General features: G+C 54.7%; 1 protein-coding gene across 5 annotated transcripts in view; it reads left to right on the forward strand.

The window, feature by feature from the left end:
* Prdm11 (PR/SET domain 11) overlaps positions 1 to 14,806 on the forward strand; it is a 74,223-nt gene that overhangs the window by 43,281 nt on the left and 16,136 nt on the right. For 3 of the 5 annotated variants that reach the window (XM_063227812.1, XM_063227813.1, XM_005001563.4), the window contains exon 5: positions 3,680 to 3,747. In XM_063227812.1, coding sequence (XP_063083882.1) covers positions 3,680 to 3,747 — 68 coding nt within the window. Of the gene's footprint in view, positions 1 to 3,679; positions 3,748 to 6,645; positions 7,074 to 9,951; positions 13,216 to 14,806 lie in introns of those variants that run through there. The other 2 variants (XR_010040217.1, XM_063227814.1) reach the window with 2 other exon arrangements.

The following is a 14,806-nucleotide window of genomic DNA, read 5'->3' on the forward strand; positions in this document are numbered from 1 at the left end:
GAACTTGGCTCAAGGTAGTTGCCCCAAGAGTGGCAGCTCTTGGTGACATTTTATTGTCCCTGCTGTCATCGATCTTGACCATGATCAGAAATCACATTCTGTCTACATGGACCAGCCTTCACCAGGTGGCTAGAATGTACCTATTCATATTATTTTTGTGAGCGTCTGTCCACATAGACTCATCTGACCTAAGTTTTAGAATTCGGAAGTCACGTGGAACTGAAGGCTTGTGACTTGGCTCCATCTTCTCCAAGACCTTGGCGTAGACTGTGTATGCAGCTCAGAGTTCTCATGTCACACCGGGATCTCCCCACACACTGCCATGGACCCCCCAGCCCACGCAGGCCTCTGTCCCCAGTGGGTGCCACACTGTAAAAGGCTGGTTACAGTGACTCAGTGTTGACCCACCTGACCGGGACTAACATGTGACCTTTCCACTCATTGTTATGGTCACAGGTGCAGTGCTGACAGTGTCTTCCATGTCAGTCCTGCCAGCAGTGCTGTAGGCGTGGTCTCTGCTCCATGTTATAGGGAAGGAAACTGAGGCATGGCCAGTCAAGCTGGCTCAGCTCGAAGGCGACACAACTGAGGTGCTAGCCAGTTTCTGAGGCTCCAGGATTCCTGCTGACTCCAGGTGCTCTGCCTGCTTGCTGGGGACTCTGAGTGGTTTTTTCCTCAGGACAGAGAGGAGTCATAGGAAAAGGACAAGGCAAGGATGCCGGCACTGGATAAGGAGGGCTGCCGTGGCTCCGGGGCTGTGTGGGTGGGGACTGCGGACTGCAGGGGAGGGGCAGCCTGAGCTGTGTAGCTCATCTTTTCATCTTTATTCTTTTAAAACACAAAGGTCTCATACACAAGTGTCCTCACTTCCCTCTTCCTGCCCTGTGGAGCTCACCTGAGTCGAGAGTCTGAAAGTCCAGGCGTCTCTGGATTTTCCATGCCCATGTGAACAGACGCGTGTGGGCTGGGGATGTGGCTCCGTGGTAGGACCGTGAGGCCCCAGGTTCGGCCCCCAGTGGTGCAAACAGCAGGAATCACAACAAAACATATATACGTGGTGCCACGCTGATGAACATTTGACAATCTCTTGGTGACGGTGTGCCGATGCCTGTGGTATAAATGTCCCAGCTATGTAACACGTGCTCTCAGAATGTGCAGTTGGGAAGAAATATGCAGGAGCAAGTAGAATGTGGTATTGTCACTGCTTATAGACAGCAGACACAGGACCCTCCAGGGCACTTTGTCAGGCAGCTTTCTACTACTGTAACAAAATGCCTGAGATAATCACCTTTATAAGAGGAAGAGTTTATTTTCACTGTCAGATTCAGAGAGGACATTTTAAATCCAAACTGTCGAGGCATAGATAACAGTGAAACAGTTGGGAAGTGGTAAGTTTTGAGCGTTATCTTTAAAAATTTATAATCTATTGAATCATAATTTTGTATCATCCAGTGTTAATAATGGCTGTGTGTAATAACGCATGACAAAATTCCTGAAAATTTAACGTCGGCCCCTTATTAGTCAGTGCAAGCCAGCTCCAGCATACCACTCTTTTCTGTTTTACTAAAACACTAGACCATGTAATATTTTTTAAACCTCTTTTTGATCCAAAAGACTCCTCATGGGGTCATTTCTTCCTTCCTTTAGCATGTGCTGGTTCACTGTGTTAGGAACAGGATCACCAGCACGATGGGAGAACCATGTGCTTAAGGTCCGATCAGGAAAGGTGTATTCACTGGAGGTGACATAATCTGAGACCCAGGAGGTAAAAGGGGATTCCAGGCACCCAAAAGTTGCTGGGAGAAAGTTGACAAAGGATACGTTCACTTGGGTGCTATTTGCGTAAACTGGACAGTCAGGCAGAACAGCTCATGGCCACGGTTCCTGGCAATGAGAGGGTGTGGCCCTCGGCTCTCTGTGGACGTCATCCCTTTGGGGGAGGACAAGAAGGAGGATGAGCTGGAGGGTGAGAGCATCGTCAGCTGCATCTTGGAATTTTCTCGAGACAAAAGGAGAGAAGGCTCCGAGATAAACATAACTGGTGTGAACTTTTCTTGGCTCTGGCGAATGGGCACAGGGTTGTCAGCTGTGCAATTCTCTGTCACTTCTGAATGCTTGAAGCACTTTATGATTGTTTAAGAATAGAGAAAAGAAGCCTGGGTATGGGACTGCTGCAGATTCAAGGTTAACTCTCAGAGCACAGTGGCTGCGGGAGGACGGGGCGGAGATAAGCCCCAGGTCCGTGGTTCAAGACCTGTGGGATCTACAGGTCTTGAAGGCTCTGACCAGAAGTATGAATTTTGTCGTAAGTGTGGTTTTAAAATCTTGAGCTCATGAGTGATGTGGCCTTGGGCAGCACTGATGGAGAGCTGAGAATGGCAGTGGAGGGCTGGTGAGGAGTCCAGGCCTGTGGGGGGCTGACTCGCTCGGGTACCCACACTTACTCGGGATATCTGCCTCCGTCCCGCTACTGGAAGAGGAAGACAGGGGCACGTGTCAGGATGAAACCAGAATGAATGAAGGAAAAAAGACAGATCTGAGAAAGGACCAACTAAGATTCTGGAAATGAAAATTTTTTGCTGGATGGAAGGTATCCATTTAGACAGAAAACAAAAAGAGAAAGGGAAAATCTCAGAGAATTAGAGGACTGCATGAGGAGAGGGTTTGGAGAAATGTTTCTGGAGATCGACCAGAGAGAAAAACACGCTACTCCATGTGTGTTTAATACAGATTCTACCAGGACAGAGTAGACAAATTGGCTGGGAAACTGCACTCAGAACATAACGGGGAATCCAAAAAGAGACACAAGTCTCGAGTTTTAAAGTGCTCATCAAGGAAGGCAAAGATTTTTATAGAATAAGCCTCGTCTTCAAACCACAGAGCAAAATGACAGAAAGTCATGAGTAGAGACAGTCATCACGTTTGCCATAGGCGTGCATGTCTCTGATCCCAGCAGAGGGGAGGCTGAGGCAGGAGGATCATGAGTTCAAGGCTGGCCCAGGCTACATAGCAAAAGGATGCCAGCCTGACTACATAGGGAGACTCTTCCAAGAACAAAGGCCAACCAAAACACCCTAGACAGCCCACTCACAAAAGACCAACTTCAGACTTGGGAGTAGATTGGTTATGATCCTACAGCTTTCTGTCAGTCTTGAATGTGTACAGAAAGAAAAACCAGCTTAGAATTCCCTGCCTTGATGTTTAAGAGATCTGGTGAAATAAAGATGTTTTTACTGAAGTGACCCCTTGAATATTTAGGGTTGGGGAAAGGCAGGGCCCTCTCAAGTCACACGTGCCCGGTCGTCCGGTGGTGGCCAGTGTCTCCATGGAAGTGTAAAGAGTGGGCTGGATCCCGCTTTAGCTGTCACAATACGGGGCTGTCGGAGTGGCTGCTCACTGGCTGTGTAGCTGGGTTTTCCATCAAGACAGAGGAGAGAGAATTTCCTGTCTGGGTCTTCCCTTCTCCCAGGGATTCAGGACATCCTGGAGGGTTTTGTATTTTCCAGTAACCCTTGTGGGGTGGCAGTGAGCGGAGGGTGGGTGGCCAGCTTGGGTTTCAGTCTTATGGTAGAGGGAAGGGAGATGGGGCAGTGGTGGGACCAGACCCCTGAGGCCCTGTGCCTGGGGCCCCAAGAGCCCCTTCTAGAATGGCCTGCTCTAGCCTGTCTGTGTCTTCCAGATTGTAGACAAGAACAACCGTTACAAATCCATCGATGGGTCGGACGAGACCAAGGCCAACTGGATGAGGTGAGTCCTGACCCCTGCTGGTGTCCCGGGAGCTTGGAGGGCTGTGAGAAGAGGCCATGTGGGGCCTGTAGGGTTTCCAGGGAGGAGGTGGCTGTTTGCATAGTTTGGGCCACATAGAGCCGTGGGGGCCACATAGAGCCTTGTTCTCCAGGCTTTGGTAAGGGCTTCCTAGAGGCTGTACCCTTGCCAGTGCCCCTGGGTGGGGTGGAGAGCACCCTGCTTGGTTCCTCACCTCGCAGCTGCCCTGGGGCAATCTTGTCAATAGCCCACCATGGGACAGGAGGTTTCCTGGAAGTCTCCAGCTCTGATCTGGAACTCGTCCTTTGCCAGGCTTGAGGGCTTTCAAAAGTGGATGTGCCCTGGCTCAGCATGTGGGACAGGAGTTTGAGCCAGGAGGACTTAAAAGGCCAGCCAGAGAGACAGGAGGTAGGCCGTGGGTCACCCCAGCTGCTGGCTGTGTCTGGCCTGTGTGGTGTGTCGGGCTGAGAGATCACACTGCCTGGTTGTCCCTTCCGTGGTGGCTTAGTTCTGGGACCAGGGGCTGTGAGTGGGATGCAGACCTGGGCACGGGGAGCCTTGGTGGCTGCAGCAGGGGCCCCACTGATGTCTGTGCAGCAGTCTTGGCTGTGGATGGTGACACAGGTCCCAGGTGCTCCCACCAGGATGTGTGTGCCCTAAGGGACATCTGTGTCTCAGCTCTGAGTTTCCCAGCAGTGAGAGGTGGGTTGGAGGAGGGGAAGGGGATGAGGTCCTTGCCCACCCCCCGAGCCCATCTGGGTGTCCCCTACCAGAGTACTTTGGGCTCTCCGCTCACCTGTTGGGATGCTGTTGCCGGCTTCTCCCCAACCCCTGGGTCTGGGACAGCTCAGCTATGCCTGTGTCCACTGTGATCCTAGGCCAGGCACTGGGGTGGCCTCCTAGGTTCCCACCAGTACCACAGAACTGGCTTTTTCCAGTATGGCTGTGGGATGGAGGTCGGGGTGGGGGACTCGATGTGGGCCTCCAAAGGGGCCATAGACCACCCACTGGGCTCTGCAGGTCACTCGGGCCTGGCCTTGGCAACCGGTAGAGTGTGTGTGATGGGACCTGGCATCGGGCCATCCCACACTGTCATTTGCAAGGCTCTAGGACCTTTGGCTTGTGACTCTGAGTCAGTTCTGCCATCCAACTTCTACCTCTGAGCTTTCACCTGGGGACAAGTCTTTCCCATAGCCCCCCAAAAGGGAGCACCCATCTGGACAAGGCGGCCACCGTCTGGCACCCCAGAACAGGCAAGGTCTTGCCCAATATTATGTAGTCAGGGGCAGAACAAGGACTGGAGCCTGAGTTTCTGGACTTCAGGACGGAGTTCCCTCTGTCTGTGCATGGGGACAAACAGAACACAGGTCCCTGAGTCCCAGATGCCTCATGCTAGTGTGAGCTCCATCCTGCTTCTGCTCCCAGGCCGGTCCTGGGAGGTCCCAGCTGGCGGCCTCCAGCTCAAACCAACTCAAGAAGCAGGTGGGCTTGGGCGTGAGTACAGCTTCCATTCTGACAGCTCTTGCAAAAGATTAGACACCTTTACTGGCACTGTCAAGACTTGGGCTTTGGGGACAGTGCCGTGGAGTTAGTTTCTACAGAGTATGCGGAAGGCACGAGGCACTCCTGTTTTGAACTCTGGCCGGCAGCCACCCGAGGCTCAGTGCTCTATCTTATGTCTGCAGGGTCCTTTGGCAGCGGCTTTGGGACATGGTTGGTGGTCGTAGTTTTAGGGGTAGATGCTACCAGTTTGCACCAGGTTGAAACCAAGGATGCCAGTAAGAATTCTTAGCAGTAGGTCACTCCTTGCCCCCGAGGAATTTTTCAGTTGAAAAAAAAAATGCATCAAAACCTCTGATAGCCCTGGGAGATGGTCCTGGAGGGGTCTCTGTAATGTTCTAGACCTGGCAGTCCCCAAGACTCAGCCCAATCAGGTCTGAGTGAAGGCCCCCTTCCCTACAGTGTCTTGGCTGGGTCCCAGGTCCCCGGCCTTCCTCTTCTGACTTCTGGTGCTCTGCAGGGAGCTTGGGGAGGGGATGCTGGAGACCTCGGAGTCACTGTCCTGGGTGGTTTGTGGCAAAGAATTGGCTCTGGGAGCCTGCTGTGCCCTGATGACTCTCTGGGGTGGACCTTTCACACCCCGTGGCACTAACTAAAGGCCAGACAGAGCCATACTGTGTCCCTTACCCAGTAGCCTGGCTGCTTGGTGGGGACTGAAGCAGTAGATGATTTCGGGCTCCTCTAACCCCACCAGAAAGCCAGAGCAGCCCCCAAAAGGCACTGTAAAGGCGCTGTAAGCTGCACTTCCTGTGTAAACACAGAGGCTCGGGAACTTGGGGCACAGACAGAAGGAAAGTGAGCGTGAGTGACAGAATAAGCCTTGTGTGATCACAGGCTCAGAAGGGGTGTCACCAGAGAATGTCACAAGTCAGCAGCCGGGGTGGACAGCCTCCCCGGCTAAGCATTCTTCCTCCAAGCCTTTCACTCGGCCACAGGGCTCAGTGTAAGTGTTGTTTTGCAGTTGCAGTGGTCTCACCCTGACCGCAGTAAGGGCTCCACACTCCTCTTCAGAGCTCTCGTCCTCCTACAGGAGAGGCTGGTGTGGCTGCTATTCGCATTCTGCGTGGGGAGTAGCACTCTTGACTAGTAAGGGGTAAGGCAGGGTCTGCCCTGCAGAGTCCAGGGCCTCTACCCAGCTCACGTGCGTCTTCTCCAAGGACTAGCAGAAGGGACCTCTGAGCAGGAGGAGGGCGTGGTGGGGCCCGGTCCCTGACCCAGGTGCCTGCTGGCTCCCCAGCTGGGGGCTCAGTTAGGAAGGAGAGAACCACCTGCGGTGATGGTCATTTACCCAATTGTGCTTTGTGGGATATTCAACCCAAGGAATGTGGTGCCCCTGGCCGAGCGTAAGAGGAAGCCCAAGTTCTCCAAGGAGGAGCTGGACATTCTGGTCACGGAGGTGACCCGCCACGAAGCGGTTCTCTTTGGGAGGGAGACCATGCGGCTGTCCCATGCCGACAGGGACAAGATTTGGGAAGGCATAGCTCGGAAAATCACCTCCATCAGCCAGGTTCCCCGCTCCGTCAAGGACATTAAACACCGATGGGATGACATGAAGCGGAGGACCAAGGACAAGCTGGCCTTCATGCAGCAGTCTCTGTCGGGCCCTGGGGCCGGGAGCCGGGCGCCCGCTGTCGTGCTCACTGCCCACGAGAGGGCCATCGAGTCTGCGCTGCTCATGGCCCGCTCAGGGCACGGCTTCCCCAGGGCCGAGCTGGACGGCACCGTCACTGACAGCCCGTCCACCAGCTGTGAGTATCGCCCTCTTGGGCCCCGCCAGCCTAGCTCGGGTGGCTCTTCTCAAGAGCCCTCCCTCCTCCACTCTCCTGTCCTCCAGCCTGCTCACTCCTCCCACCCCCACATCTGTGCTGTCACCCCTTTTTGTGCCTTTATTCTAGAGAATTCACTGAGCATCTCTGTGCCAGGACCAGGGAAGGCAGCTGTGTGTAAAATATAGGAAGGATGATCGCAATATGCCATAGATATTTAATTTAAGAAATATATTACAGGAAAGACAGGTTACTATTGGTCTCCCCCAAAATCCTTCCCCTTGCCTCGGGCATATTTATCCTGTCATCCTTGCCACTTTCTGAAGCACTTCTGGAAGGCTTCTTTTGTGAGTGTCTTTATGAGGAGTGATCAAAACTCTAGTGAACGCTGCCGCTGAGTGTTACCCGGCAGAAAGGCAGGCTGATAAAAACATGACACTGTGTCCCCGTCTACCATGTTCGCCGATGTGGGACTCTGAGACTTCCGGTTCTTCCCAGAAGTCCAAATGATCATGACAGGTAAACATCTTGAATCAATTCAGGACATCAAGGCAGCCGCCACTGTACAGTAAAAGACACGGAACAGGACTTCCAGGACAGCTTGGGAAAGCACCAGAAAATGGGTTCTGTGTGTTGGAAGTGAGGGGGAGGATTTTGAAGCAGTGTATCTTTTGCTGTAATAATTTTCTAAAAAATTTAAACACTTAACTGTAATTTTTGACCGTACCTCCACATACAGAGCCTGCTCTTGTGGACGTCCTGGATTTGCGGGAATACACAAATGTACTTAGATAGTCGCAGCAGTGGATCCCTGAGGAAGGGAGGGATGAGGGTTGTGTGAATGAAGAAAGTACTGACTTCTAGATCTCACGACCACGCAGTTGCATGGACGCCCGGGTCACAGGCTCTGTGGATGATGTGACCTCACAACAGCCCTGTGCATCCCAGGGTGCTGCGTTTGCTTCTGAGTTAGGCTGGGCCCTGGGCTGCAGCAGCCCTGCCTGGGAGTAAGGAGTGGGAGGAAGGGAGGGTGCGGAGGAGTTAACCGGGCCTGGTGTGAGGCGCAGAGGAGGGGCCGGCGGAGAGCAGCGCGCAGACTAAGAACAGCATGTACGCAGCCCGCATCAGGAAGGCGCTTGGCACGTTCCGGGAACACAGGAGCCAGGGACGCCCCGGGGTAGCAGGCGGGGGAGGGGCAAGGCCTGGCCCCGAAAGATCAGCTTCTCTCTCTCTCTGCTTGTCTGGGCCACTTGCTTTTATTTCTGTTTTATTTCCTGCACGCCCATCTTGTGTGCCCAGCTGCCTTCTCTGGCCTCTTTCTGGTTCTGCCTCTTTCTGCCTGCTTGAGGCCGCCTCAGTCCCATCCCCCCAGCCCATCCCACCGTGTCTCCCAGCTACCCCTACCCCCCAACCCTGGCCTTCAGGGCTCCTCCTGCCTTTCCCCTCTGCTTCCAGTGTCTCAGGCAGCCTTGGAGGCCAGGGACCTTGGGGCTGCCTGCCTTGCACTCGTCAGAAAGGCGAGCAGTCAGGGCTATCTTCGCGGGACTGCACCCCGTTTCCACTCTGTGCCTTTGTACTTCCCTGTCTGTCCCCTCCCCACTCTGTCAAAGTCATCGACAGACTGGGAGGCCAGGAGCAGGCCAGGAGGGGCCCAGGCAGCAGGAAGGGATTCACAAAGACCTGCCTTCCCTTTCTAGGCCCCTTCCCAGGCCCCTGGCCATGGGGATCCACTCATTTCCTGTTTTCCTGGGGCTCCTGACAGGTGGTGATTGCCAGGCCTGGGAGGGGGTCAGGAGATGAGCTAGTCTGGCCCCAGAATGAACCTCTTGGAACAGAGGTGGCCTGAGATGGATTCAAAGCCAGCGCTTGAACCCAGGTCTGCCAGCTCCTTGCGAAAATCAAGGTTTGCCCAAGTCTTAGGGTCCCCCCAGTGACAAGAGAAAGAAAGAGCCCAGCATCCAGAAAAGGGGACTCCCCAACTCCTGCTCTGATCAACCCTCAGCTTCTTGACACTGAAGGGTCACCGCAGATACCTGGCTGGCCCCACCCTGCCAGTGACCAGCTGGTTCAGCTCTGGTGGGTCTCATGCTTTTTACTCTTCTCGGATCTTGGAACGAGAGAATGGCTGCTGTGCCACCAAGCAGGCCCAAGTGGCACCAGGATTTGATGTGCTGTCCCCAGAGAGGCCCTGGGACCTTGGGGAGCAGGCGTCATCCCTGCAGTCTATGATATTCCTTGTGTGACCAAGCACTTGTGAGTAGGGATATGCCTAGCCTGGCAATCCACCTCGGCATGAGGGGACCACAGGGCTAGCGGCTTGCTCTGCTCTCTCCTGCCCACTGCAGAGCCACCCATTCCTCCCTGAGCTGCAGATTCAAGCAAGGCCACATGGTACCCCTAGGCGACACTATGGGGACCATGGTGTTGCTGGTCTTAGGCAGGTGTCATGGGGTCTGTGACTGCAACTATTCTTACAAACCAGGCGATGGCCCCAGTCTGTTCAGGTAGATAGAGCAGCCACTGCTGTGTTTCACACGGAATGAATGTCAGACAGAAGGATCGGATTAGCTAAGGTCAGGACCACCATGGGGTTGACAGTCCCTTTTGGGGCCTGGGCTGGAGCTCTCTTGGCCTGGAATCCTCCTGCAATGCAGCTGTTCTCGGGGAGGTAGGGGACCTACTCCTGTGCCAGGCTCACACATACACCCCTCAGGGGCTCAGGGGACAGGCATTTCTCCAGTTTAGGCTGAGGGGTGGCAGGGTGGAGGATGCTGGCATGTTTTCAGGGGTGCATCCAAGCCCAGGGGTGCCCCCTTCTCCCTGTTGTAATCACTTGTCCATCTCTGCTTCTGTCCCCAAGATGATGAAGATGATGAAACACCTGGGCCTTCGAGGCAGCCTCTTCAGGAGCCCCCGCAGCGGTCCCTGGGGGAAGAGGCCCAGCCGGCCAGGCCCTCCCTGCTCCGCTCGTCTTCCTCCTCGGACCAGTGCGAGATGGTAGGCCCCAAGCCGGAGGCCATGCACCAGTCCTCCTCCCAGGCCCAGGCTGCCTATGGAACCCCACAGCCACACCCCAGCTCGCCCACCAAGGGCCTGGACTGGCAGCTCCTCCATATCCACACTCAGCAGACAGAGGTGTTCCAGCGCTTCTGCCAAGAGCTGGTGACCGTGCACCAGGACATGGCCAGCAGCATGCATGTCATAGGCCAGGCCGTGGCCGAGCTGAATAGCCGCGTTGGTGAGATGTGCCAGACACTGAGAGAGATCCGGGATGGGGTTCAGGCCTCTCAGCGGGGTCTGGGAGAAGCAGCCCTGGCGGGTTCCACCCCACAGGCTCAGACACCTCCTTTGGGTCCCCAACCAGCTCCTCCGGCTCCAGCCCCGGCACGGACTACCAGGTCTCGGAAGAGGAAGCACAATTTGTAACCCGGCCAGTCTGCACCTGGAGGAAGAGACACGGAGGGGTTGTCTGGCCTCGACACAGAGGCCAGGCACAGGACCAAGGACCCTGGTAGGACACTGGGGGCACTGACACCTCCTCACTGAGCCCAGGTCAGCTGCCTGTGCTCAGAGGCAGAGCTTGTGTTGAGCCCACTCCCGCCCTGGTCTTTGGTGGATGCTCCAGATGAGAGAACAGCTACCCCGCTTGACGCTTGCTTGCCCAGAGGTCTTTGTCCTCTTGGTCTGTTGCCCACCGCAGTAGGCCTTGTGCGGACAGGGCGTGAGCGGGGAGCATCTGAATGGATCCTGCTTCCAACCTCGGGGCTGCCTCGCTGACTCCAGTCCCCCATTCTGCTGCTTTCCTGGGGGCGTGGCCTGAGGCTGCTGAGGCCAGGCCCAGCCCTCTGAGGAGGGGTCTCTCCTCCCCTCCGTGGAATGCTAAGACCCATGAGCGGTCCCTTCCGCTTGCCCTTGTGCAGTGCGCGTGCTCAGCTGCTGTGCTTGCCTTCCACGGAGCGTGTGATAAGTGTGATGGTGTAAGGACCGTGTCGTGTCTTTAGAGAGAGCACTTTATGCTTTTCCTGCACTTTGCAGACATTATGTGATCTCAGGGTGTTCTTAGGACAACCAGGGGGACAGCTGAGCCAGGAATTTCTATCATTATCATCATCTGCGTTGCATAGATGACAGATGACATGGCCTCTTAGTGGGGAGCCAGGACTGGGGACTTTGCCAGTGTCTCTGTCTGGAGGCCAGATCCGGAGCAGTGGGAGCAGGGGCTCTTGCTCCTTGTCCGGCCTCCTGGGTGGCAGAGGCATCAGTGAGGTGGATCTACTATCCTGTGTGGCCCTGGGCTGCTTGGCCAGGGGCTGGGGAGGGAGAGGCAGGGCCCAGACCGCAGGAGTCTTGCGGGACTTGTGTCTGTCTCACATCCCAGCATGCCTTGCCTCTGCTTGCTTGGGCTGCCCCTGCACTGTCCACATACATCTCCAGCTTCGTGTTTCATTATGGGGTGTGGGGAGGGAGCGGGTATCTTGCAGTCAGGAAGGGAAGTAGCAGGTGGCAGGTGCAAGCTTAACCTGTCACCCTAGCACAGCTCCGCTCTGTGTCTTCTTTGCTCCGTGGCCTGAGCCCGAACCCCACAGATCTTTCCTGCGCCCCCTGCCTGCCCCCTCTCATCCTGCACCCTAGAGCCCCGGCAGGGGCAGGAGGCTTGCTGTGCTTGGTACCTGCTGAGGTGGTTCTTGGGGCTGCTTATCACCCAGGCCAAGCTTTGTCCCACCCAGAGAGAATAGAGGGCACCTGCCATGTCCCTCTGCCCTCAAGTTCATCTCCCCATTCTGTGGTCCTTTGGGGGTTCCTGCCCCCAGACTGAACACTGACCTGTCCAGCAGCCCTGTGGCTTGATTACTGCCCAGCTTCCCTATGGGGAAGTCGAAGATTGCCTTCCGGAATCTTTTTGTTAAGATGGCAATAAAAAGAAATTGATCTCACACCTTGAACATACCCAGGCTCCAGGATCTTTTTTTTTTTTTTGGTGTATATCCTCTTTCTCCGCTTCCTATGGAAACCTCACAGACCCCACAGCAGGGTTGAACAGATTCAGGAAAAGCATGGCAGGGAAGGGGGCCCCAGTGGCCCCCTGCATTTCCCTGGTCCCTGAAGCCACAGGGCCTACATCCCACCCCACCCCGGTTCAGTGTGTTTCCTTTTCTCACATCAGCGGTGTGTTAAAGCTAAGTTAATTTTACCTTCTGGTTCTGTAAAATTCAGTTAAAATTCCCAGGGCCATGAGCATCTTTTCTGGCAGAGGACGTCAGACAGTCAGGGCTGTCCATTCCCAGAGCGCTTGAGGGACCACCCTGAGACAGGAACCTTTTTTGGACAGGAATCCTGAGGTCCTTGCGTCCCAGACAAGGTCCCACTCACCATAGCTGAGGCTTGTCCAGGTGATGGGAACACCTGGGCTTTCTGCCTGTCTCACAGAGCGCCTGCCCCAGGCCGGAGGCCTCCGTCTTGATCAAGAACCCCTTTCAGGATGGTTTTCATCTACCTTTGGCTTTTCAGTCCGGACCATCCGCTGCATCCTACCCTCAACAGCATGGCCAGCAAGACCCAGGCTGCCCATGTCCTGAGAGATGCAGAGATGCCATAAAACCAGGCCTGGGGTCTCCCTAACCCCCAGGGTCAATGTGACTGGCTGGGAAGGGAGGGCCCAAGGTGGAAGATGCTGTAACCCTGAACAGAGGTCACAGCCAAAGGCACAGGGGTGTAGAGTCTCGTGGTTTGGGATGGGAAAGATTTCCGGATGTGTCTTGGCGTCAGTGGAATTGTGAGGAGTGTGTGGCAAAACCAGAGGGGAAGGGGGAGTGGTAGGAAGCCTTGCAGGGGGACTCCAGCCATGGAGAGGCTGCCTGGGTGGCCTCAGGCCAGGGGATCGCTTGGTGGGGAGGTACGGGACCCCAAATCCTGCTCAGCCCAGACCTAAGCACATGGAACCTGGAGCCCAGACCCTTTCTTCTTTCCCATTTCTGCCTCTCCGGCTTGGATGACTTCCTGTCCTTTGGAAAGCAGGAGGGGTGGACCTGGCCTTGGGCCTCACTTGCAACCAAGGGGATGCCTTGTGGACTTTTTTCATTCTCAAGAGTTGGAACCATACTCATTTCCTGACCCAGCCCGAAAATCTGATCTGCTTGATAAGACCCAGTGAGTGAGGTCTGAGAACTGTCTTCATGCCCGCTATCTGGTAACCCAGGTTGGCTAGGAGGCTGGAATTTAAACAGTGCCTTATCCTCATGAAAAGTTCAGCCCAGGATCCCCACGCCTACTGCCACTGTCACCCAGCACCTTGATTGTCTGAGGTTGGGATTTAGGCCGATTCTGAGACAGTCCCAGCCAAGCATTTTCCACACGTTTCTTGTGCCTTCTGTCTCAGTGTGGTGACTCAGATCTCCTTGCAAACAGCTAGCTGCTCAGCCATGAGGAGCAGCAAGGCTTTTTACTCCTTGGAGGGGCAGGGGCAGCGGGGGCTCTGGCTCTCTGTGGTCACAAGATGGGACAGGGCTGACTCTTCATAAAGGACTTGTGATGACAGGGACAAGAAGATTCTGAGAACCAGCAGGCCATTAGATGTTGGTTACCAAAGGATACTTAAAGCGGGATGCCCAATTAGAAGTGACTGGTGTTGGGGCTTGGCTGATTTAGCTTTACTCAAAAATGACACCGCGTCAACAGCCTGTCAAGGGAAAGGTCTGTTGTGATTCACTGGTTGTCTTATTTCAAATTCCAGGTTTCTTTGATCTGCCTTTGAAAATACACTGTGATCGATTCAAAGATTTGGAGTGCTCTATCTAAACAGTGGTTTTCGGTGGGTAGAAAACACCAGGGAATGGCAGGGGAAATTAGCTTCAGTCTTTCCAAACCTTTTGACACTCTAAATGATGGTCTCTTGAAGAAATAAATCTTTGTTAGAAACATGCTTCTCAGCTATCTTTCCTGTTAACACTGAGTGATGGGGAAAGAGGTCAGCTTTTCTTAGCTGGCACCTGTTTAGAAACCTAGGAAAGGGGTGGCAGGAAGGGTGTTCACCCCCATCCCCACGCTGCTCTGTGAGTACGGAGCTCTTCTCCAGGACAAAGGGGGTTGGAGGGTTTGCTTTCTGTTTGTATCTGGGGGTGTCAGGAGTGATGTCCTCTTGTGCTAACCACTAGGTTGAGCATCTTTGGATGTTCACTCCCAGTTTCTCACTACAAGGGGAACCAGAGAAGCTGAGTGCACAGCTGGAGGGTTAGGGAAGTGGCTGTCACTGGAATGGCTTCTGTGGGACTGGGCTTCTCCTTCCCTTCCCTTTTATTCATGGCTAATGGCATTCTGGCTGGGTGCATGGGAATCACCAGATCATTCCCCACAAGCGTGGGGAGACCAATGTTCCTGGCAGATACCAACCGAGGAGAACCCCAATGTACGGAGGCTAAGCGCCTGGACCAGACACACGTTCTGGGGATCTGAGCACCATCCATTTTTCTCCCAGAGTTGGGTCTGTGACTTGCTTCTCTCTAGGCGGTAAAGCAGCTAATGTTGGAGCCTGTCGTCCTGTCCACCTTGTCCTTGCCTTCTCTGGGGTCTGTCCCCTGGACTGCTCTGTAAAGGTATACCCTCCTCAAGGCCCAGCCAGGAAATCTGCAAAGGCCTCTTCAGATAAGGGCAGGATGCGAGGAGGGGTGACTGGGGCATCTCCAGGGTAGATTTCCAGTGCCTTTGGTCATGGTGGCTGC

Source organism: Cavia porcellus, unplaced genomic scaffold (assembly GCF_034190915.1).
Source record: "Cavia porcellus strain 051 isolate PalLab524CR breed Dunkin Hartley unplaced genomic scaffold, mCavPor4.1 scaffold_17, whole genome shotgun sequence".
NCBI lineage: Eukaryota > Metazoa > Chordata > Mammalia > Rodentia > Caviidae > Cavia > Cavia porcellus.